A 27030-nucleotide genomic window follows, 5' to 3' on the forward strand; every position below is an offset into this window, starting at 1 on the left:
CTTACATTTCATAAACAAAATTCAGAAAATTTCACTACAATTTCGAAATTTTGAAATTTTGAATCAAACCAAATTTTCAAGTGTTCATTTTACCCATAGTTACGGCTTCGGCTTCAGGTTCAAACACAATATTGTGAAGTAATTTCTCTTCTCTTGTATTTCATTTCATCACATTTTTTAAGAAAATTTCACAACAATTTTTCTTTTTCAAATATATATAATGTTCATTTTACTTCCTTCACTATTTGGCATAATTTGTTTCTTGTTTTCTGGCGATTTCCTCTTCTTGTCCTTCAATGCAGTTTTAACTCTCTTTCCACTTTCCACCTGGTCTGCAGGTTTCATACAGTTATATACACTTTTCTGTTTTCTGTAAAACAAGTCATTGCATAATTATACTTTATTTTCCAATATAGGAAATAGCATTTTTTCATCGTACATGTAGTTCCAGTTTTTCTTCTACTTCTTTCTACTTTTCACACAAATCCACCACGTGACTACACCGGCTACACCGACAGCGCCGAACGCCAAAAAACGCAGTTTGGACAGCCGGCACCAAGCCACTCGGAAAACCAACCGGCAAAGCACCGAGGGCATCTGGGCATTGCACCGACCACCAAAAAACGCAGTTTAGATAGCCGGCACCAAGCCACCCGGAAGGAAACAGCAAAGCACCAATCACAAGCGAGATCACTAATGCCAAAGGCCGTCATTTCCTCCCTCCATCGGCTGGCCATGGCGGAGCACGGAGCTGAATGTCGCTGGCTGGCATCGCCACACCCAAGCGTGCTCGCTCCATCGACGGAGAGGACAGTTATGCACATGCATCTGAAGGTAAGTTCATTCATATATTTCACTCCACATCTTTTGTTTATCGCACAGAGCGGCCATTCTGTCAACCAGGGACGAAGCACGTTCCAAACCATTTCCTCCCTTGGCTATTTGCAAGTGCTTAATTTTCTTTACAGAAATTGTCATCCCTTTTTGCCGCTCTCTGGTGCACATTGCAAGTGTTTTCGTGGCGAAGAAGCAGGCAGCGTGGTACCTGTATTCTTGTATGTATGTTTGTAGGACAAATGCTTAACTTCACCCACTGACCACGCCCTATAACAGTAATTGTACCGTATTTCATCCCACAGAAGAACTGCTCTATGTTATCATTAATCAACATGCACCATTCACCACACCCCTCAGTGTAAACAAATCAAGTATTCAACTACCGTATTTCCTACAAAAACACGTCCCTTTATCATGAGTATTTGTTGTATATAGTACTTTTCTTCTGTTGAAAATGTATTTGTTCAAGGCCCCGCCCCATATTCAAACTAATACTGGCATCTCATTGCTGGAAATCTTACCAAGAGTAATTCTTTAAGCATCTATCACCTCATTGGCCATGTTCTTATGAATACAAACATACCTACACAAATTCCTTTGCTGTTTTCTGGTTTGTAAAACAATTTATGGTCAAAATAAGGCCCCAATATAAGTAATGATGTAGGTTAGGTAAGGTAACCTAGACTTTCCCCAGTACCAGATCTTGTAGATATTGAAGCTTGTAGAATCAACATATAAACTACCTCCCTGGTTGTTGAACACATCTTGTCAGTTATCCCCTCCATATCATCAGGTACATCAATTCAACTTCCCATAGTCATTGTAATGGAATCTGTCCTGGGGGCATGGGAGACAACTCTGATTGTCTTCATTAAATAGTGATTTGCAGGGCGCTTCAATTGTATTGTAATGTAATGTTATAATGTAATGCTTTTCAATCAAAATCCATTTATTATTATCCATGTCTAATTTCTTGTTATCCATAGTTGATCATAGTACATTTTGGAGTATTATTCTGTAGTATATTTCCATGTAAAACACTTGATATTTCAAGCAGAGTTTCTGTTAAACTCATTCCCCAGTACATACTGCTTGAAGCATAGCTACTTTTCTTGTACTGTATGTAAATAATGGATAATATTTTTATTGATAGGATTTATGGTTCTTATGTTTATTGAAACTTAATATTGATCCCATTAACCTTTCTGTTGATCAATAACTATTGTAGAAGGGGCTCATGTCATCTAGACTAGTGTTGACATAAATAACAGAGAGCACTAAGTAGGTACATAGACAGTTTATTGTGACTATGCCTATAATAGTCAATGAGTTGTACGTTGTATCTGTTGCGCCAAGCCATGTTGCAAACTTGATGACAATACAAGTTTTGTCAGGCATGTTCTTACGAATACAGAGATACTGACCCAGATTCCATCGCTGTTTTCAGTCAAGCTGAGTGATTGTGAGCTGGGTAATTATATATAACATATGCATCCATTATGCTCCATTCATTGATCAAGTTGTTTGTCTTTATTCCATTGCTGCTGTACAGGCCTGCCGAATCGATGTCACACGACCTCGTCCCTCTCCCCCCTGGCTCCCGCTCCCCCTCCCCCTCCCAATTGTGTCATGTTCATTGTATCATTGATTATTAAATTGAACATCTGCTTTTTCTTCTTCTAAAAACCTAATGTAAAAGTCAATAATATTGTTGACATTAGTGTCTTTGTGTTACCACTTGAGTGTAACCATGGTAACGGTTCTGTAATTATTCCAGTATCACGAACCATGAAAAGTGACATCTTTATTGAAACCTTTATATCTAAATTTCCAAGAAATTGATGTTTTTGTTGGTCACCAAGGTGTCAGAGCATTAAGAGTGGTGGAGTAATTATGTTTTAACTTGTTTTGGCTGTGAATCGCTTGTGCTCATTGTGTTGGACATTGTTGCAGACACAAGATGGCTGTGTGGCGCCGACACAATCTCCTGACACAACTTACCTGACACAACTTACCACAGTCCCTGATATTTTCTTCTTTATGGAACATTGTGAAAGGTAGGCAATTATATACTTTGGTCTCATTCTACTCCATGATATTTTTTATGTGGTATACTGTATTTGCGGTATTAAGCACCCCACTCTATTAATAGCAAGGATTTATCTGGAAGTCCAAAACCCTTCCGTTTGTTCCCTCGGCCGTCAAATTGGGAAAGAAATTGTGTTATTGTTCCAAATTTGGGAGAGCTTCAAACTGGGAGTTTGTACAGTCTTTTGCTGCAGACTTGTGGTCGAATATAGATAATCCCGAAATAGAATTATGTGACAGGTCCTTTTTTGTGTGTGTATATTACAGCAATGGTGAAGAAATAACTGTTATTGTCAACAATGCAGTTTACTGGTCCAGGCTTAATTAGCGCTAACTGGCTACGGCTGCTGATTGTGGCACCCTCTTCACAGGTTTTGTGTTCCTCTTCAGTCATTAGGACAAGTTGTGGTTGTGTTTGTGTTACGGTAGGTTACCAGCAACTCTTTCTTATCAAGCACCCCTTTCCGATCATTGGTTGGGCACCCCTTTCCCATCAAGTACCCCTTTACAATCATTAGGGTTAGGTACCCCTTTACAATCAAGTACCCCTTTACAATCATTAGGGTCAGGTACCCCTTTCCGATCAAGCACCCCTTTACAATCATTAGGGTTAGGTACCCCTTTACAATCAAGCACCCCTTTACAATCATTAGGGTCAGGTACCCCTTTCCGATCAAGCACCCCTTTACAATCATTAGGGTTAGGTACCCCTTTACAATCAAGCACCCATATACAATCATTAGGGTCAGGTACCCCTTTCCGATCAAGCACCCCTTTACAATCATTAGGGTTAGCTGTGTGGTAGGACATGGGTTAGCTATCTCTTTTAAGTGATCCAAAGTAATTTTTGGAAAATCCATTCCATGTTTATCAAGCTTCGAGCACCGCTACGTCTCTGACAACAAATGTAACTTGTGGTTGGTTTCAATAAGCGCCACACTTTGTCAATTTGCCAAGCTCCCGGGGTGCTTACTACAGCTAACATTTAGTTCTATGTTTATGTTTTTGTTTCAATTGTCTTGCACCCATGGCAACATATGATACGAAGTGTTCCAGAGAATCTCTTCATTTTCAGGAGAAAGCTGGAGTTTTTCCATTGTTTAGTAGACTTGCTTGGGAGCTTTCGGTTATTTCTTCTTCAGTGTCTGTTGGAGAGACGAGTGCAGTTGTTCCTGACAAAGTATGACACTGACATCTGAAGTGTTTCAGCAGTGCATGTCCATATACCTTGTCCGTATACCATGTCCATAACCCATGTCTATACACCATGTCCGTATACCATGTCCATATTCCTTGTCCCTATACCATGTCCATAACCCATGTCCATAACCAATGTCCGTATACCATGTCCCTATACCATGTCCCAGACTTGTTTATTTACTGCCGTGGTGATGCTGGAATATTGCTGACTTCATTGTTTAACTTTCATTCACCTACACATGTGCTTATAAGACTGGGAGAGAGCAAGGTTGGTGCTTCAATCCCCTGGTGGGACGGTAAAGGGTGGTGCTTGTTGTTACCTTGCCTGGCGCTCGGCATTAAGTCTAGACTAGTACAAGCAGCCACAAACATACATGTGCATGCACGTCGCTATATAGGTGCAATAATCTTGGACACGACGTAAACGTCTAAGACCTACATCACATCGTTGAACTCAACTGTACTCCTTCAGGATATGGGATAAACAGCATGAATGTAATTTCAGTAACATTTGACAGAAATATGATGTCAGCAATTAGTCCCACATTTACCTTCACGTCTTATGTTTCTGTAAAAACAAAATTGCATAAGTTTTCTTTATTTTTCACATCAACCATTGTCTCAATTGGTCTCTTAGAATATGGTTATTAGTTCAAATCGTAATTCCTTAAATACATCAATAATAAGAGCACATTGTCCCTATAAAAGACTGGCCTCGTTGTAGACAAGTCCATTATAATCCATTATAATGTACTTATCATTCAGTAGAGACTTGGAGCAAGTCTAACCGATCACCCGCCTTTCCGTAACCGGAAGCAGCAAGCACCAATCACAGGCTAGATCACAAACGGCCTCCATGAGCTGGCCACGTGCATGTTTCTTGTGCCCGGCATCACCAACATGCTGGTTCTGTCTGGTCCAATCTCCATCGCTGGTCAGGGACAGCTGTAAGTTGCTTCGTATATTTGACTCAACAGTTTGTATTTCTTGCATGTAGCTGCCATTCTGTCAAGTAGGGAGGAAGCATGTTGGAAACCATGTCACGTGCCTTGACCGTTCGCAGGCCTCCAAGACATTGTCTCCTGTATTTGCCGCCCTCTGGTGCACATTCCAATTGTTTTTGTGGCGCGGAAGCAGGCCCCGTGCTTCCTGTATTCTTGTATGTATTATAAGTGCGGACCTTCACACACTGACCATGCCCAAACAGTGTAGGCAAACCTAAGTATTCAACTACCGTATTTCGGACAAAAAACAATTCCTTTATTATGAGTATTCATTCATTATGCTCCATTTATTGACCCAGTTCTTTGTCTTTATTCCATTGCTGCTGTACAGGCCTGCTGACCCGATGTCACCCAACCACGGCCCTCTCCCCCCTGGCTCCCACTCCCAAGGAAACAGTTCATTGTCTCATCTTTTTTATCTTTAAAATTTCTTCTTTTTTCTAAACACGTAACCTTAAAGTTAATAACGTTGTCCGCACTAGTCATTCGTGTTTGCAGTTGATTGTAACCCTGTTGACAGTACTGTAATTTTTCTAGTATCCTGAACGAGGAAACATCCCATATTAACACCTTATTTATAAATTTCAATTAAATTCAATTTGTAGTTTGATATCAGGGCATTAACATTTGCATAGTAATTATGGTTTATCTTTCTTCCTTTGGCTGTCAATTAGTTGTGTTCATTGTGTTGGACATTGTTGCAGACCCAGACCAACATGGCTGTGCGGCCACTGACATCACCTCTCCACACATCCTTCTGACACAGCCTTCTGACACAGCCTTCTGACACAGCCTTCTGTCACATCCTTCAGACAATCCTCACAGCAACTTGATATTTACTTCAAGATGGAAGATTGTGTAAGGTAGGTGATTTTATACCAATGGTAGCAGCTGTATTCGCCGTATTAAGCACCCCGCCTATGGAATACATTCGCATGGTAAGGTACTGTTTTGTTTGTTTGTTTGTTTATTTTACATCACTATATTACTATTAAGCAAACAAAGTTTGGTGTCACCAATGTTGGAACCAATTTTCTTCTCTATCGCTTTTCCTCTGACAACAAATTTAACTTGTGCCTGGTGTTTGTACCCCCATTGTCAATTTCCCATGGCCCCCGCGGCACTTATTATGGCGAATATGGCGCTAACATATTGCCTCTGAAATGAAAGTTGGTTTACATTTTGTTTGAACTCTTCATTTTCAGGAAAAATCTATATTTGGCAAAGCATTATACACTTGATTGGGAGCTCTTGGATATTTTTATTTCAGTACATAGTCTTATGAGACACTAGCCCTCTTGTACCTATCCAAGTATGTCAGAGTGGGTATATGTGTATATGGAAAAAATGCTCGTATACCATGTATACCAATGTTAAAACTGCTATATCAAACCATTGTTGTTGGGGCTAGCATAGCCTTGCTTCAAGTCTGTACTGAATAAGTCCATGGATGTGTAGTAATTCTAACCTTTTAATAGGCAAGTCTATGGGGACAGTACTCTAAGGATGCCAGTTGTTTATGGGGACACCTTGTTTTTATTATTATATAGTCTGGGAATTATGGTTTAAACTAATATTCATTGCTTTAGAGACTTGTGTAGGTCTAGGGTTAGCAGTATATATACTGAACCGCAAAAGAAACATCACCATGGATAGATATATGAGAAACTGTATTTGTCCAAGCACTGTAAACATACTTTGAGACATATTAAAAAGAAGAAACTTGGCTAAACTGATCATCATGGTTGAAATTAAAGTGTCAAATGTTCTTAAAGTGAAACACAACACTAGTCTCTGAGAAAACGGCATCACAAGTCAGTATCTCTTGTGTCCGCCATTTGCATTGATGACTGCCGTCCAACGTCGATACATGGAATGGAGGAGGCGGTTGATGAATATTGATTATACTGATTTCTATGTGTGGTATATCTGATATTGGTTACGTCATTGATGGGTGTCTAGCTTGTACTTGATGCTGTGTAGTGTTGAAGCACTGGAATGTGGGCTATATACTGATTTCTATGTGTGGTATATCTGATGTTGGTTATGTCATTGATGGGTGTCTAGCTTTTCCTTGATGCTGTGTAGTGTTGAAGCACTGGAATATGGGCTATATACTGATTTCTATGTGTGGTATATCTGATATCCCTATACTGTAAACAATTGTGTTGTTCTATCGCGTTCTCAGCGTTGAGTCGTTCATAGTCCGCGCCTTGATAGTGTGTCCATCAAATAACGCCGTGACAATCCCAACTCGCTCATTCACTAATGAAATAGTTATAGCTTTTAAAACGATTTATTGTGGACACATTTCTATATTTAACTCATGAGAGACAAAAATGATGGACGATACAATTCCCTGTTTTGACTTGTACCAGATGTCCTTGTGTTTTTGGGTGAATCATTGACTTGCCTTTGCATGTATTTGTGACGGGTGCCACCAGTGAATGTTGTTTGAATGGACGGAAGAAAGGTGGTCATCGAGGACGCCATGTTGTTGGATGCTGGAGCGGCGTCAGGGTCGGGATGCATTAACTTATCAAAAGATAACTTCACAGCGAGCTGAAACAGAAGGGGTAGACACACTGTCCATGTTCAGACAAATTGCAGTCATTAGAACAGCATTAGCCACTAATTCTGCTATCAAGATTTTATTCTTTGTCAGTTATCAACACCGTTAAGGTTCTTTTTTGTATTTAGTTTCCGATTAATTGTGTCAATCTTATAATGGACCCATTTGGATTCTCGAATTGCCTTATCTAGCCAAACGAGATAGTCTCCGTCGAGGCAAAAGTTTCAATTCAGAGGAAATTACTCTTGAAAGCAAAAAAATTAGTACACAAAAATGTAAAAGTGATTTTTGAAATGTGTCTATTTTTGTGCCTTCCAGCGTAATAGATATGTTCAAGGCTTTCCAAAGGAGGCGAAAGGTTTTTGCTAAAGCAGATATTCATTTGTATTGATACGCTTCCAACACATACATGTACATGTAGAGCGATTAGTTGTAGTACTCTGAGACTCGGGTGACGTAAGCCGGTTCAGAACAAAATCGATAAAGTGAACTCATGTGCCATGCATCTCAGGAACCCCGATATTCATCACATTTGACGATGAATGGCGTTTTGTCAGATCGCCAACTAATTGTCTTTGAAATATGCTCTAGTCCTCTAGAGCCAATTTAAGTTCCCTATATGACAAATAACAAGCGATCACCTCGGTAAGAGAGAGTTCTGCTCTTCGTAATGTTTAAATTACTTTCTGAGTTTACCGTGAATAATATTACAAAGGTTAAGACGGTAATACCACGTCACTTTCTGTTTGTGTCACTAACGTCAGTCAACGTTAAACCACGTCACTTTGTGTCGCTATCGCCAGTCAACGTTAAATACGTGGGCATATAAAGTATTAAAAGTTTACCATATCCCAACAGTTTTTGTCAAAGCAGATTTTATTGTCAGATGCAATTACGGGTTTAAAGTGAGTTTTCCTTATTTAAACCTTGAAGATTCTTCAACATTCTAAAACATCAATTACCACAACGTTCTTCGAAAGTTGATTATTCGAGAAATGCAACTGACAGTTTTAACTGTGTAAAATAATCAACGAAGGCACAGCAATGTTCTCGTTGGCACGTGTATTGAATTTGATATGCGACAAGAAGGTGGTCATATATATGTAAATGATATCCTGAACGAAATCACTTGACAATTCAAAGTTAACGATTTTTGTTATTTTGAATTGATATTTTGTAGGTTTTAAATGTTATTCAAATTGTGTCACATTTTATTTATTAGTCAATAGCATCTCTCGATCGATAAGCTTTGTCTCTCTATTAGTTTTTTTTAATACCAATTCAAAACCGTAAACATGCCACGCAATTTCCCCGATCTCTGCACATTGACGTGCGATTCACAGACCACCAAAGTACACTGTTTGCTTTGTTTGGTTTTCGATCCCGGATTTATATTTCAAAGAAGAAACAAAATACATTTGTCAGTTTCATTCATTTCTTTTGCGACCTGTCAGACCCAGATTCAAGATGGCGCCACATTTCAGTCAACCATTGTCCTCTCTTGTCAGCCAAACGAGAGACAATTCCAACACTCCAAGACTTCCAGGAAACGAAGGGACAGCGCTCAGGAACACCCGTCTCGCTTAGCCTGTCTCTGAGAACCCCATTGTGAAGTTCGCAACGGTGTATCAATCACACGAACACATGTAATGCCTATTCAACTCGACCAAACACAGCATAATGGCTTCATCTAAATCCTGTCAGCCGAATCTTTTCGCATTTACTTCTAGGTGAATCATAAAGAGTTTGCTTTTAACTTTTTGTCTAATTCCGGCTTGTATGCCGTGCAAGTTTATAGATCCCGTCAAATTAGCGGATCCTTTTATCCCCGTAAATGATTTTGCTTTTACACAGGTAGAGCCACATTCATCGAGGGCTTATGGAACACGATGAACACTCGCTCTGTAATGGGCAGATTAGAAAGATGCTTTCAAGCCGTGGTGGTAGTATTGACTTAATGTAGGCAGGAATCAGAAAGACGTATCTACAGGAAGGTACGAACAACCTTTACCAAAGAGAGTGTAGTCGGAACATAATAGGATCATGGACTTGGAATAAGATACACATCTCTACGCGCAGTGATGGGTAAATAATACGTAGGTTCACCTCACAACGCGGAGTGGTACAACAATGCATGCACTAAAGCCCCCTGGCGGTCAGCGGAAGCACTACACTTCTGTCGCGTGGTGATTAATGTATTACAATGGAAATCGGGTTTAATGAATAGACGGTCGGAACTAATGCAGAAGGACTAATGTTTGGAAGAATGGAAACAGAAAAAAATTATATTGAGATTAAAAGTTTTTATTCGGAAATGCATGCTGGAGTGAGAGATACTAGTCTAATTAAAATGCCGAGAGACACCCGATTCGTGCCTGTCACATAAAAAAAGATGATAGACAATATTTTAAACAAAATTAAAGCGTCACAATGGACTTCTTGCAGACACGTTTTTTGCCTGGCAACAAACACATATTTTATTGTGTGAATGGCGGACTACAGATTGGGCAGAACATGCTAACCACGATGTTAGACCTGGCGTCATCACTGATTTTTAGGCATCCATTCGTAACATTTTCACAGGCATTTTGCCTTTTACGCCCTATGGAATCTGTTTTTATAGGGTTTTAAAGCTTTTATTCATCCGTGACTCACTTTAAAACTTTGGGTTGAGACACCAGGTGTTCGGGCAACGGATGACTCGTCCTAACTGCAGCTTTCAGAGAACACAATTGTGGTGCATGTTATTTACAAATAGGCCGAAGGTATGTATGGCTCCGCTGGAGTGGACCACCTCCGTGGTCTAGTGGATACAGCGTCAGTCAGAGAGCGGAACGTCGGTGGCTGGATTCTCGACCGCGTCATTCCAATAGACGTTCAAAGATGTTGTTCTTGTTATCCTGGGATAATAGGTTAGTAACGGGATAAAATATGGACTCGGCGCAGAGTTAGTAGTATGTGTCCTAGTTGGGTAACCATGTTAAACTGCGGCATGGTATCTCAGTGGGCTAGCACTATAAAACTGGCAGTAGTCCGGACTAGAAACCCCCTTCATATACACAAAAACGTACGTTAATAAGACGTTAATACTAAACTGAGGGCCAAAAGAAACGTTACCAACATTAACTGATTTGCCACTTTGAAACAAAGATACCAACCTGTTCAAAAACAGTAAAGAACACATCTCACAAATACAGCCTTCATGTTCTCTGTCGTTCTTTGCACGTGCTTTACGGATTTTGGGAGATATTGGTGTTTGTCAGCAATTTTTAAAACATTTTTTCCCAAATTATTGTGCAATTTCCGGGTATACATTACGCACGGATCTGTTCCATATCTTGTGTTGCGATGATAAACACCAACGAACATGCCAAGACTGACCGTTGTCCAGAGGGAGAGAGCCATAGGTATGCTGCAGATGGGAGCGACCCAGAGAGCGGTTGCCATTAACATGAACTGCTCCAAGATGACCATTACCAGACTGGTCGCACGTCTCCGACAGACTGGCAGAACCGCAGACAGACCACGGAGTGGCAGACCAAAGGACACGACCCCGCAGGATGACCGCTTTTTACGGGTACTTCATCTGGGGAACAGATTCCTTACTGTGACGTCATCAGCTGCCAACAGCTTAGGACATCCGGTCAGCAGACAAACAGTGACCAGACGACTACGACATTATGGTCTCTTGGCTTATCGCCCTTTCAAGGGCATGACCTTGACCCGTCAACATCGACGTGCCAGATTAACGTGGTGCAGGCTAACTCAGCGATGGCAACAAAGAGAATGGCGGCGAGTGCTGCTTAGTGACGAGAGCAGGTTCCAACTCTTCAAACCTGATGGGCGGACGCGAGTTTATCGACGACATGGTGAACGTACGGCTCCTTGTTGTGTCCAGGAGGTGGAACCTTACGGGGGCGGAAGTGTGATGGTCTGGGGCGGCATTTGCGGAGACGAGAAGACGGAACTTGTCATCATCGAAGGCAATCTGACAGCACCATGCTACATTGACAATATCTTGCCAGTGGTTCTTCCTTTCATCCAGCGCCAACAACGGACGGCGTTCCAACAAGATAACGCCACACCCCATAAAGCCCGTATTACTAGAGTCTTCCTCAACGCCAACAACGTGACTGTCCTGCCGTGGCCAGCTCGATCACCAGATCTGTCACCCATAGAACATCTCTTGGACCAGCTGAGGCGTCGTCTTCGGAAACGTCAACATCCTCCCTTCACGAGACAAGCGTTGATCGTTGCCCTCCGTGAGGAATGGAATCGGATACCTACAGTCGATGTGAGGACGCTTGTCTACTCAGTTCGACGCCGCATTCGAAGATGCATTGCCGCTCACTGAGGTCATATCCCGTATTGAGCGGTCTGGGCCGTCGTCACCTTAAAGTTGTAACCAATGTTGTTATATGTTGAATACTGGACGAATGACCCCTTGTCAAGAAATGTCCATGTTGGAGGTCAAGGACTTTGTTGTTGAATTAGTAAATTCGCACTTTACTGTTCTGAGTGATGAATTTCTAGAATACAATTGTTATTGCTGCTTCAAATTGTGTTGGTCATATTTTATCCTAGAAATATCGTTGGTAACGTTTCTTTTGGCCGTCAGTTTAGATGCCTTTTTGTTATTATATGTCAAACACTTTACTTGTATCTATCTAATTATCGTCACGTAAGGCTGAAATTTTGCCGACTATTAATTTTAATTCAGCCACTCTTTGCATTGTTTAAACTGGTGTTATTAGAGTCATTAGGCAGACGGGTGTCACATGCGCTGTGCTGAATCAAGTCGCTTGGGCACGCCAGGAACCTATGATCGGTTCGAATCTCGGTGCGCCCACGATTATGTTTCCAGGATTTGTCAGCAGCATTTCCAAGCATCATACCGGATTACCTCACACATTAAGTTGACACGCCGTGATACAAATGGAATGTTGTCCAAAGCGACGTTAAACCCAGCGCCCTCACTCACTGTTATAGCGAATGCCAAAATGACTGACAGCTTGAGCGTAAACAACTGTGCCAAGTGTCGAACTGTAAACAAATGCGTTGTTCTATCGTCCGGTCCATAACCGTCCTCTCAGCGTTGAGTTTTTCGTAGTCCGCGCCTTGATAGTGTGGTCTATCAAATAACGCCGTGATAATCCCGACTCACTCACTAATTCACTAATGAAATAGTTATAGCTTTTAAAACGATTTATTGTAGACACATTTCTATATTTGACTCATCAGAGACAAAAATGATGTACGATACAATTCACTGTTTTGACTTGTACCAGATGTCCTCGTGTTTTTTCGGTGACAAATTGACTTGCCTTTGCATGTATTTGTGACGGGTGCCACTAGTTGGACAGGGTCGGCCCTCCCCTTCTCGAACACCGGGTATCATAACTATTTGATAGTGATTCATACATGCATGCTCAGAATATAGTTTGAATCCATCCATGTAATCATATATAAATATTATTGAATATACTAATATAAGTATGTGTTTAAGTCATAATCAGAGGCTTTTAATTGTGTCTCAAAATGTTAATGACTAGGTAATATGAAGATAATTTCATCATGTAATGAATACTAACTAGTGCTCCAGTGGGAGAAATTGCGATCGGATATCATTACAACTGCAGAGGTACATTTTCTTGAGAGCTTCTGAATTATGCCTAAGATGATGGATGTTCAAATAGCATCCATCGTTCAAAGTCGAGCATGATTTAATTGAGAATGTATAATGTACATTTTCCACAGAGTACGAATATGATTAGGCTGATGAATGTTAAATTAAATTCCATCCCAAAATGATTTATTGTAGAACTTGTAAGTTTGGCAAAGGTTCTGTATTTAATCGACGTGATTGATCGAAAAGGATTTGTGTGTTATTCATTCATACATAGGAACCACAGTGAAATCTCCTTAGAGACGTAAATGTGTATGGACCAATGTAAACATATGTTTCTGTTTGATTGCAGAGTGAGTGAGTGAGTGAGTGAGTGAGTGAGTGAGTGTGTGGGTGAATGAGTGATTTGGGCTTAGATCCGCTTTGAACAGTATTTCAGATATCACCAAGTCTCATTTAGAAGTTGTACCTGTGACTTAGGGATTTTAACTTCAAGATTGTAAAAATGAGACGTTTCGGAAAGCTGCTAATATTTTCATCAAACAAGTGTTAATCTCTGTGTATATTTAATCTTATCCATGTAACCATGGCCTACCCAGTTTTTGATCACTTGCTTGGTCAAGGTACTAGCACTTCACCGAAACATCCCATTAAAAGAATTTTGAAGTTGAATCCATACGAGAACCTGTGACAAATCAGAGTCAAAAATACGCCTGGTGCAATTCCTTATGTTGACTTCCGTCAAATGTTTCCGTGAGATTTCAGGTTAACAATTGAGATGCCTTTCCCTGTGTTTGTGATAAGTGCCGCTGGGGGGCGGCGAGGGATACGCTTACCTAGTCGCAAACACCTGGTATCATAACTATTTGATAAAGTTTCATAAACACGTGCTCATGATATAGTCGGAATCTCACAATGGGGTCTTGTAGCAGAGATTTGTTATGAATATTGAAAGGATTTTATAGTCTGTTCTTCAGTGGTATCCCGGCATGTCAGCTTGCCATTTTGGTGAAACCAATGAGCATTACTAACAAACCAAGGATTCATCAGGGCGAATCTGGGATTTAAACCCTTTTTCATCGGATTCTGGCACGAATAAGGGATGCAGTTCTGCAATTCGAATTGTGGCGCTTTAAAAGACTATACCCTTATGAATACATCAAGTGAATTGCAAAACAACTTAATTTACTGTCCCAGTGGAGAATCGAACCCCGATACCCGCGTGATGGTGAGCTTTCTCACTGCTGTGCTACCTGACACAGAACCATATTATGTTAATGGTCCTGCTTAGCACTACTGAGAAGGTATGGGCTTTAGGTAGAACTTTCTTTGAATGTTTGTTGTTTAACGCCGCAATCAGCAATATTCCAGCTATATGATGGCGGTCTGTAAATAAACGAGTCTGGACCATACAATCCGGTGATTGACATCATGAGCATCGATCCACGTAATTGGGATACCATGACATGCATCAGCCAAGTCAGCGAGCCTGACCACCCGATCCCGTTAGTCGCCTCTTACGACACGCATAGAGGTATTTAATTCAATGATGGCGTATTCGTTTAAATTAATAAAGGTCATAAAAGTTATTGCAGTTTCGTCAGAGAAATGGGAACCACTTAAATATTCTAAAGCCGCCACTCAATTTCATCTGTCATGTTTGTAAAAAGTTGCTGTTTTTGACTACATAACCCGAATTGATTTAATGTATGTCATCGGGCTGATGCAGAATACGTTGAAACTGACACACGTCCAAGACAGCTTTATCAAAATGATTGATAGCTGACGAAAGACAAGTAAATCTGAAACACAGCCAATCCCATAGGTCACAGTTGGACTTTGCTTGAAAAGTTCCATGTCTTCGGTTATTGCGGTGTCATTTATTTAAATGCGCCGTTTGTTGTGATTGGACACTTAACAAACATGGCCGCGACGTAGATAGTACGATCACGTGGCAATTCTTGACAACAAGCGCCCCCTGGTGTCAGAGTGTGACATCTAAACACACCCTCATTACCCAGCGTTTAATATTTCTTGTTTTCCTAGTCGAAAAACTGTCAGCTCTTTAATTAGAATGGCTTCTGAAATTTGCCAACGATTGATTGCAGTCATCTAGGGATTGTTGGGGGAAATTGAAATAAACTGCAAGGTAAAATGTCCGCCATTGATCCCGAGTGGTAATCGGGGATCTTTGACGGTATGTTTACTCATTTCACTTTCAGAGACCGACTAGATTCAGACCCGTCTGAGTTGTGTCCCTTTGAGTGTATTTTTTTTCGAATACAATATGTACACAATACGGAGGCAACACAGGTTTAGGGAATTGCAAGAGAAATATTGGTTAAGGCTGCGTATTAATTGGATCCCTATATGCAGTTATTTGGCTAGCACGTGGCAGGAGATTTGTTGAACCAATCAGAACCGAAGACAGACATACAATGGAGACTAACCACTGTCGTGTTCCTATCAATTAATTCCACAATGAAGAAATATTTATTTGGCTTTATTCCGCAAGGAGGATGGATTGCGTTTTCGGATCAAAATTCACTTCCAATCAAGAAGCTTTTGATTTTTGCACTTGTCTCTACTCCGGTCGCGATTGTTGTTAACCGCAAAAGATTGCCAGTTGATCCGTAGTCCGAAAAGTTTTCATTCCTAAAGATAATAACCCCCCTTTAATGGTGCCACCAACCTTAGGTCACCAGCGACCGCGATAACTCTCCAGCCGTCTGAGACCGTCTCCGCAAGACTGTTTTAATCTTTCCCAAACCGTTCCTAAACAGTCTGAACAAAGAAAACGTTACTATTCAGACACTCGCCGGAGTTACCAGCCGATAATAAAGTCTTTTTTCTCAATCATAACACCCATTTCTATAGTAAACACTTCACTAAACTCCCTCAAGAGTCTTCATACAAACTCGGCCGAAGGAACATTTCCACAACATTCATCTTTCGTTTCGGTAGTCATTTCAGCTCAATTTCGATTTTCTCTAATACTTTTTTTACACAGTCGGTTTAGGAATTCGATCTTTATTACTCCAGCCTCCCAAAAAAGCCTCATTGTGAAAAACAAATTTGTTTCTTTTTGTTCGTCGTGGAGTAAGAGATTGGTTTTCTGGCCCAGGGGCCGTGTAATTCGCCAAGTCTCTTCTTTGCGTTCACGTTCAACAACCAGACAAAAACTGGCAGTATTCTTTCACTGCACCGTTAACAAGTGCAAATGAGAGAAACCAGTCAATGTATCATGGTATTGCAAATGTTGGCGTAAAAATATGGCATGGCGGGTTTTAAGGATTTCTAATTCAAGTTTATCTTCTTTCCTCTCAGAGCAAACCTGAACGTGAACATGGATGAAAGATTTCTGATATCATTACTTTCAAAATAATCCATACCTGTCGACCCAAATTTATTTCTCAATAAATGTTTTGATGTGACATACAACGCACTTTCTGATTATGGAGGGGTGTCAATCAAATCGCAAATTTGCATACCTCAACACGACACTTCAAAGAAATCCTTCTGACGTTGAAATATCTAAAATTCATCTAAACTTCGAAGGGAGGTTCTTTACAACCTAGCTTGAAAAAGCGAGAAAAGACATAATTTAATGTCAGTCGTAAGCCTTGACGCATATGGTTCGTGATTAAACGTCAAACGTCAAAGGTAAAAGGTTTATGAAAGAATAAATTCGTTTTTTTAGGTTTTTAAGATGAAACGATGTCGTCATATATAGCTAGAAGATGAAAGGTTGATTTCTTTTACAATTTACATGCAACTTGGGAAACAGACAAATGGCATTTTGCTTATCACATACATGTATAATATGTCCAGAACGAATGTAAGATGAGTCTTTTGAACAATCATAGAACATTATTTTGTCAGAATCGTTATGTCATTTCGTAAATGTCTCAACACGAGGGAAATGTGGTACAATACAAAGAAACAAGGAACACATGTTTAGCAACCACGTATGGGTGACCCAGACATATATGGGACTGCCCGTTAAAATGTTCTTTAAACTTTAATCGTTTGTAAACTTAAATGTTATGTAATGTCGGTTTGGTTAATTAAAAGTGATATTTTCTTAATACTTGTATGCGTATTAACAACAATGATTATTAACATGATTATATAACTATATGTATTAGAACTATCTATTTGATACGTTAGCCAGCTTGATATATTCATAAATAGCTTTGTCCCATTTCAAGTTGCACATAATATAGGACGACACTGACAGCTTGTAAATTGTACTTTTCTATTCATTTTAGAGTGAATGAGTATGCTTGTACGCCGCATTTAGCAATGTTCCAGCAATATCACGTTTCAGTCTTTTTAACCATGTGGGGAATCGAACTCGGGTCTTCGACGTGACGGGCGAACGACTTAACTTCTAGGATACCCCACCGAACCTTTTCATGTTTGAACGACTGGACACTAATATCACCAAATGCCACATAAGAAATTGTACACAAAATTACCTTATAGCATATAGCATGACACAGTGCTCAGACACCATACACTTACTTCTGATATAACATGCAGTATGCTATAAGCTTACAAGACAATATGCCCAATTCCACACGAAATATGAGCTCATTTAACAATAAAAATTCAGGAAAATTCTCACGGCGCCAAGCAGTCCTTTTTGGTTCCACAAAAGTGGTATATATGTGCTTCTTGCATCACAATCATGCTCTCCGTCCAAATCAAGACAACATCCTGTGATATGACTATAGGTAAATGAGTGTGGTGATGGTGAACACAAACGTCTCATTCCCCCACATGGCCACATATCCTACAAGATGTTGTTAGGGTTGCTATTAACCCTCGAAACAGTCCATACGTCTCATCACATAAGAAATATCTTGAATTTCGAGGTCACGTCCTTTGGTCTGCTTTGGCTACCAAATCCCCATTAGTCATTAGTCTCTTCCCGAGACAAGGGCTTTAACTGACTATAAAAGTCCAGTTCCTATCCTTGCCGAACTAGGCTGGAATTTCTGGAGTTAAATTTTGGCTGGACTAACGAGTCTATGAATTGTCCAATCCAAATCGCGTTAGGAACTGCATGGACTTCAATGTGCAGACGATTATTTACAGTCCGCCGTCATATAGCTGGAATATCCCGAGTGCGGCGTTGAACAACAACCAACCAAACAAACAAATCTTACAACTCTTTACATAAAAACGTGTAAATTAAAATCAGTTATAACAACTCCATTCTTTGTATGGATCTTCGTCGTTTTACGTAACAGATTTCCAAGACTTCCTTCCCGCACTGGTTGTTTCGATCACGAACTGACAGAAAACGGACCCAGTCCTCATGGGTATAGGTTGTAAGGAGGGACTTGTGGTACGAGGTGACATTTAACCCCAAACACATTGCGTAGCTTTGCTTTAATAGTTCTCCCCCATGATACATATAATTTCCCCACTGTGTGTCCAACATCACAGACCGGGCCAAAAGTCTTTCCTCACCCAAACCCAATCATGAAATAACCATACGACTTCCCCTTATGAATATTCATAATTAGTGAGAGTTCATGAAGGTCATGCGTTAGGGTCAGAGAAGCTATTTATATGCAAATGTGGATCAGAATTCAGTATTGTCAGTCTGTTTCAAGCAGAATGGGATGGCATTTCAAGTTTATATCTGCAGGCAGTAATCATATTTACAATTAATGATCCCTTTATAAGATGAATTGGCAATATATCTGCCGTTTGTCGTTTCGCCGCAAAACGAACAAATTTCTTCAGCGTTATCTTTTATTATAAGCTTCAGAATATCCGCAGTTGTACTCATCAGACGTCAGTCAAACTTTCCATATTGTTTTAGTGTAAACAAAATCAGGAAATGTGCTGTCATGTCACTGGATTGTCTGATTCATTACTGTAAGTTGCGGGTGCTACCGATAGAGCAGGACATGCTTACCCTTTCCCGAACACCTCGTGTCATCGCTGATTTTAAGTAATTCTTTCATATAATTATTTTCCACTGTATTGTCTTTTGCGCTAAATGGGATCTGAATATTCACCAGCGTGGACCTTACGTATTTACCCTCCACGATGCTTATTGAGGATCAACCGAGGTTGAGAGTTCTAACTCAAAGTATTTGTAGATGTTGAAAAGAAGAGAATTTAAAAGTCTGGAATTCATCATCAATTAAAATTTTAATTCTGAGTTGTTTAAGAAAGCCCAGTTTGAATGTATTTTTTGTAAATCAGATATTATTCACTTCTGTTGTTGAAATAAGTGTTAACTTTGTCATAGCAATATAATACAAATCGTCAATGTCAGGAATAATCGCTAAAACAGATTCGCAGACAAAATCGCTGTGACAAAAATTATTTCATGAATGGTTTACAGGAAAACAGTGTTCACACCAGGTGTTCGCGAAAAGGGTAAGCATGTCTTGTTCTATCTATCGATGGCACCCGCCATTCACACAATTTGCATAAAACGAAAGTGTTGATATTTTGATATTTGTTTCATCTATCTGTGTGAAATATATTTTTGAAAATAGTTTTCTATGTGTTTCATTAAGTAATCTGAGTTTCAATGCGTTTTGTAATGTGTTTTAGTTTTACATTATCCATTTTATAGCTGAAATTTAGAGACACCCATTTGTAGTTTGAACATCATTGGACATAACGAGAAATAGATTTGGACTCCTATAAAAGTAATGATCGATCGGTTTGCTATTTCTCTCACCCTAGGGAATAAATATACCGCCACATAATGTAAGATGAAGCTGATATGTGCATTAAGCACCATCATTTCAAAGTAAACACTTGAAAAGATGAGATGTATGGATATAATTATAGATGCATTTCTAAAGATGATGAGGGCCTCTTCTCTCTGGACATCTCAGATAACGTGATGACGGTTATTGACGAGTCGACAAACATTTCTCACAAATGGACCCGATAAATATCTAATAACGTTACATATAAAACAAGAATTATCGAAAGTACATTAAATCCTGAAACATTTGAATACCTATACAGCAGACAAGATAATTAAGAGACCTTTGAAAATTGGAAAGTTCAAGTTTTAAATGTTTGTCTCAGTTTTATGTTGCGCACACACAATTTGAATTCATATATATTTACGCAGTGTAATTGAAACAGTGTACATGACCTGGTTTTGACCTTAATAAAATTATCTGTAACTAACTAAGCCTTCTTCTGGCGAAATGTTGACCTGCTCCTATTACATTTGATCAATGCCTTACAAGTTCAGAAAGCAAAACCAATAAATCCGCCTTATCTCTTGTTTCGCTTGAAGTCCCCTTCGATTTTACCATCACCCTTTTCCAACAGCGCCCTCTGATAGCAACAGGAGACATTACTTGAGCAAATAGATAGCATCACCATTTCCTAATTACTTGTGTGTTTGATTTGCAATGTTTGATGAATGTACGCCATTCTCCACGAAACTCACTTGATATACGGGACAGTTTAATTGAGAAATGCCCTTGTTATTGGGCCAACTTGATTCGCAGTGCGAATAAAATTCCAGGATGGAACCATGACAGGAGAAATGGCGACAGGGTCAGCCTAACACAAGAACCTAATGGCAGATCGTAGATGATACAAGCTTATAAAGGCAATTTGATTTGTTAATGGCGTGACGGTAAATGTTTACATCGTGGCACTTCGAGTAGTTACAAGTCATATTCTGTGGTTACCATTATGCAATAGATGTTAGTTCCCCCTTGCGGTAAGAACAAAATAGCTCTTTATCCCATGAGAACGCACGGTCTCCCTTCAAGAACCTTTGATGAAGTTTTCAAACAAGCCGCACATTCGCTGTTCGCAGTTAATGGTGTGTGTATGACTCTTGATGACTTTCGTCATGCAAACTGTCGCAGGATATCTACAGCGAAAAATCATCAACTTGAGGTCTCCGGAACGTTAGAGTATATCGAGATATCCGGTATTCTAGACAAGCGTAGTATTGAGATTAGGGCAATGTATCGAAAAATTATGTACCGGGTCCACAAGGTGTCATGAAGGTAAATGATCTATCGATTCAAAGAGCATGCTGCACTTTTGTTTGCGTCTGGATCTTAAATTGAATCTTTGATGCTGAAATAACGGTTCTAAATAGGTCGACGTCAGTTGAAATTTTACTTTACTTTATCTCAACAATAGATTCTTCCGTTCATAATATCCTGTCAATTTTAAAACTGTTACTTTAAAGATGTCTTTTAGGTGCCTCGGATTCATTTTGCGCACGTAGGGATTGAATACAACTTTAATGAGACGTTCGAACCTGACTGAACAGCATTGGCCGTGGGGGCCATTTGACTTCTGCATCCTAATTGAAAGTGAGTAACATGTCGCTATTAAGAGAGTAATATCCTGCGGCATCAGTTATCACCAATGCAAGATCATTTAAGGATCTAGACTCTAGGCTACAAGTAACTTAGTCACCTTCCCAGGATTATCAACGTGATTTCAATATCCGTTCAAAATACAATGGCGCAATAGCCAGACCGCTTAACTGATAGTAATATCCGGGGTATCGGCGTACTATCATCATACAAAAACAGTTATTAGGTCCTAGAAGCCTATCAAACGTATGTTATTCATGTACAAGTACTGAGTGCTATGACTCCTAAACGTGAACTTTTAAAACTTTACAAACACCCGAATTATGTATTGAATCTGACCATAGAATCAGCGATATTAACGCACTGGCAATATCCATGCTGATTGCAGGGGCGCAATACCTCTACCACAAGTGATGAAGATGACGATCGACATCCAGTAACTGCCTGTGATAGCTCTCAATCCTGCTTAGGGATGGATTTACTCACAATTATGTTGGCAAACTGCTCTGCCAGGGGCGGATCCAGACCCATCAAGTCATTGACATTCTCTTCACTGCTGTAGGCTTTACTATGGTTCCAAATGACGCGGTCTCTTAGCCATAAATTCCCCAAGATCGACTTTGAGTAGTAATTGCTAGAGACGGGGCATATGCAGAGAAAACGAACTTAGTGTATTCGTCAGAGTGTGGTAAATTGCCTGTCCAATACGGTATATGTCAACGGACTCGACGAAGTGGGTTCAGACCTCAACGCAACATTATTTCATAAAAAAACGTTTATAAAGCTTGACAGTGACGCAGGAATATATCAATTTTATTTTTCGCCAATCTAATTAGAAAAAAGCAGAGTATTCGCTGGTCTATATCAATTTACCCACGTCATCTTTCTAAATGATTTTCATTTTTGTGTATTGATTTTGCGCTTAAGTTAAACAGAAAAACGTTTACAACAAAGAAACAATAAAAAACTTGGACAGTTTGATTGAAGGAGATAGATCAATGTTGTAATCAATCTCAGATTTTAAACTAAGGGAATGTTTTATATAAACAGAATTTATGTCAACTGAGATTTCAATTTCACATTATAATCGACCATACACAACCAATGTCAACCAGTGAGTCAGTTATTGTTGCACTTTCTATGTCCTTAGGATTGATTCATAGTCTCAAGAGCTTCTGTGGTTGTTATGGTGGTGAAGAAAGAAATGAAAAAATATAAGTATATCGAATAATGTATATCCCTAGCGAAAGAAGATTGCAAAAACACCGGAGTCATTTATTTGACGTAACTAGCGCATACACGTATCTGAAGCAATTTCTGTATTTGGCGGTGACTACTTAACCTGATGACTTCACAGTAAGTGAATTTACTCATATATTCCCAGTTGCCCTTGGTCTCAGCACAAGATGACAGAGTCGGAGCAGTATTTACATCAACTGTTAGCTGCGCTCATTACAGAAATAAGCAGGGCGCTAGACTGTCTCCCAGGGGTACTCCGGGCCCATTGCGGGAGACAGGATGCCAGTAACAGACTAACCCTTTTCTCCGCGTCGGTCAAGGCAAATTGAAAGCAGAAGACTAACTAAAAAACGTTCTCCAAGCTCAAGTTAAAAATTGATGTTATGTGTGTAAGGATGGATAGAGTTGAGGTGAAAACTACCAATTTATGTAGCATGTAATGAGGTAAAAATGACAAAATGTTTTTGTAATTCAATTTGTTTGTTCAGAAATGCGTCAGAACACTTCGCGAGTCGCAGCGGATATTGGAACACCGTTATTTGGCACATTAAAGCATGGATCCGCCTTGCGGTTGGTCTTTCCTTCACGACACGTAATCGTAAGGCTATTTGGTAAATGACCGAGGTTGGGGACGTTTAAAAACAGTAATGTTTTTAACAGTCACTAGCTGCTTCAATAATTTCACACCTGCATCTTTTACTGCATTTGAAAAGGGCGATGAGCTAGGCTAATTGTAAAATCAATCAATCGCCATGCCTTGGACCCGGGAACACAAATCCATTCTAAGTATCCCGTTGTTTAAAGAACAAGCGGCGTTAAACAATACTCTCTCACTTATAAATTAGATAGAACGTGAAGCATGAAACAAAAACAAGTACATTTCTCGTCAAATACACTGCATGTGATGTTTCACAAAAAGATCTCAATAAATGATACTGGATACAAGTAGCGATGTGTTTCATATTGGCATGTTGTCTGAAATTACCTTTTGTAAAATAGGTCTCTCCTTGAACTGTTTGCTTATTTGTTTGTTGTTTAAAGCCGCACTCAGCAATATTTCAGCTATATGACTGCGGTCTGTAAATAATCGAGTCTGGATCAGACAATCCAGTGATTGACATCTTACGCATCAATCTACGAAATTGAGATACGATTACCTTCACCAACAAAGTCAGCGAGCCTGACCACCCGATCCCGTTTGTCGATTCTTGCGACAGGCATAGGCGCCTTTTTCATGAAGCACGCCTTGGGTTTCTGAAGACCTATTCTACCCCGGATCTTCACGGGTTCCTTGACAAAGGATGCCCTGTTACATGGCCGGCGTCTCAACGTGCAGCAGGATTAATCAAGTGGACAACTCACGATTCAGCTCATGGGGGATCTAGACAAATCTGTAAATTGACCTAACGAATAAGTAAATAGCTGCTAATTGCTGACAATTAAAGTCAATGCTAGTATCGAACTTTTCTTGTAACCTTTCGTCTAGCAAATGTCTCCTTCCTTGCCTTTACGTTTACTTTACTATCGAGCTTCAACCCAAGACGACTTGTCAACACACGCGGCATCGATAAGGCATTATCTGGGGTATTACTGTCATCAGGTCACTTTAAGCTCGGCTACTATCAAAGACCAACGAGGAATGATCTAGCCTCTAATATATCATTATCTGTAGGGGTTCCGCTTACGGTGTTACATAATGTGCGTGATGTTCAAAGAAATATAATGTTACTACAGGCAATGGAACCAAGCGGTATGTCACTTGTTTTGGGTTACATGTTCCAGGTCGCGTTACTCAACTGACGTCACGCTTGCATCATGTCGGTTTCAATAAATGCTTCTCGTAAATGATGTTGCTTGATCGGTTTAAGGTTGTGTTTTTGAAACTATTTATCCCTTCGGTTTTCTATAGAATATCCTATAAAACTAGACTGTGCTTTGTTGGTGTTTTGGTTTAAGGTTGTGTTTTTGAAACTATTTATCCGTTCGGTTTTCTATAGAATATCCTATAAAACTAGACTGTGTTTTGTTGGTGTTTTGGCTTGATTGAAATATCAAGATGGTGTTTCAAATATTGCATGTGCTGTAACACAAATTCAGGGATCTATTTATTGTGAACCCTCTGATGTGTATATCATCCAATAACTATCTGAACTGTTTTAATTTCATATGACGGTGCCATAGATGATGGGAAGCGTTTTTCTCTGTAGCCATTTGACATGTTGCATATTTGCAGTTATTATTCACATCTAACAATTCGGTTCTCAGGTCTAGTGTTATGTGCCGTCATATTCGCCAATTGATAGAAGCATTTCAGATGCGAATTGAGAACCTCAGTGATAAAAGAAACTCAATCATTGTCAAGGATATCTAGCATCACTTTATGCTCAGTAGCATCCCAATGGGAATATTGTCGGATGCCTGAATTGTAAAATGAGTAGTGGCTATTGTACAATCTATTAATTTAGAAATACGAGACAAATTGAATTATTGTATATATAGAATATGCACTGAATATCAAACGCTACCTTCTTCATCCATTGGTTTACATCAACCAATCAAATGTTTCTTATTTGTTTGCTGAATCCTTATCATCTCAAAATCGAAAACCCTTTCCAGATGTGATTATCAGAATAGATTGATGGATCTGTGATGAAGTAATTACCTCTGGGTAGACTTCTAAATGTCAGGAACGGTGTTACCGTTACATGGGCCATGCTCACAAGCAGTCTTAGTTCCTTACGTCGTAGGAGGTTCCTGGCATTCAACAGTCAGAGGGTTTGGATTTATAGAGACAGGATATGTTTTCGGTCAGTGTTTTAAAACACGCCATGTTGGTCAACAATTCAAATTTTGTGCATCCCATTTATTTCAGGACCCTAATTTGTGTTAAACACAAGCGTTGTGTATTGGTCAAACTGATTGTGTTTTCCTTCATTGGGGCGTGATATTTTTGCTTCAAATCATACAATGGAATGCTGACATGCATTCCTAAAACGTTCAACTGTAAGATTGATACTGCAGACCTTTCTTTGCTGTCTACGTGACCATAATGCGATGAACTTGAGGATTTTAGTAAAACTTGTTCAAGTTAGTGACACATAAAGCCTGTACCAATCCTGGGTCTCTCAAAAGACCAATCCTTTAGCAATTTGTCACGTGATCCGGCGATTGTTTTCTCAACGGTTCCATTCGGCAGGAATCTGATCCCGCCTGCGACTGAAGGTCACATGAACCGGAAGCGAAGTGGTCGACTCAATTTGTGCCAGTCAAGTCGAATTCAAATGACCGCTTCAAATTGAACCGCTACAAATTACATTCCGAGGTGCAGATTAGGGCTTGGAAATGCAATAGAATTACAGGAGAAACGGCGCCTCTATTAGATTACTGGGACAAATAGCAGCTGATTATGGCACCAGAACTTCTTTGAGGTCTTTATTTCGGATTTTGCCCATCATTCAAAGTCGATCCGACACCAAATGCCTCGAACATTTACATCGACTCTAACACTGTTGACATTCAAGACATACAAGACTACCATCCTCCTAAATGACATCATAGTGTCGGAGTGTTTCTGTTGTATTTGAAGTAGTGAGATGTGGCAAGTTTTCTCTGTGTTAGATCTGATGTCAGTGTTGTTTACTTATAACTCAATAGCAACTCAGGGTGCAGTTTTACGTTCCCAAAGAACCGATGTTACTTTAGAGTTACAGTTTTATCTCGAAAACCGACCTTGGTCGTGTGATGAGTTGGGGTGGAAAAATATATTAAAACAAGTATGACCAGCTACCAGAATCCTGGTCACGAGAATATTATTGTAGCATTTAAGAGATTTATCGTAGTAGTTTTGTATTAACCAAAAAGTATGTTCCTGAAGTAACCATGCTCGCTGGGTTGTAACTTGGAACTTAAACTTAAAGGTGGAGGTATTCAACACAATGTATAGATGTATGTGTACAAAGTTGACGGTTATCCGTTTGGTAAAGTATTGAGGTTGACGTAGGTCCTCATACATAAATACATGTATTTGCATTATAGGCTCAATAACATGGAATCGGGAAAACAACCATAAATATTCCGTAAATCGATACTTTTTGGCAACCCACATATTCTCCTCCAATGAGT

General features: G+C 39.8%; 1 protein-coding gene across 1 annotated transcript in view; it reads left to right on the top strand.

Moving 5' to 3' along the window:
• The first annotated feature begins 572 nt into the window (after window positions 1-572).
• LOC125377458 overlaps window positions 573-27030 on the top strand; it is an 85837-nt gene continuing 59379 nt past the window's right edge. Inside the window, exons 1-4 of the mRNA XM_048391034.1 lie at window positions 573-834; window positions 969-1055; window positions 2791-2894; window positions 5834-5992. Of these exons, the coding sequence (XP_048246991.1) occupies window positions 697-834; window positions 969-1055; window positions 2791-2894; window positions 5834-5864 (360 nt within the window). The 5' untranslated portion in view covers window positions 573-696 and the 3' untranslated portion in view covers window positions 5865-5992. The remainder of the gene's footprint in view (window positions 835-968; window positions 1056-2790; window positions 2895-5833; window positions 5993-27030) is intronic.

Source organism: Haliotis rufescens, unplaced genomic scaffold, assembly GCF_023055435.1.
Source record: "Haliotis rufescens isolate VD_foot unplaced genomic scaffold, xgHalRufe1.0.p SCAF_9, whole genome shotgun sequence".
Taxonomy (NCBI): Eukaryota; Metazoa; Mollusca; class Gastropoda; order Lepetellida; family Haliotidae; genus Haliotis; species Haliotis rufescens.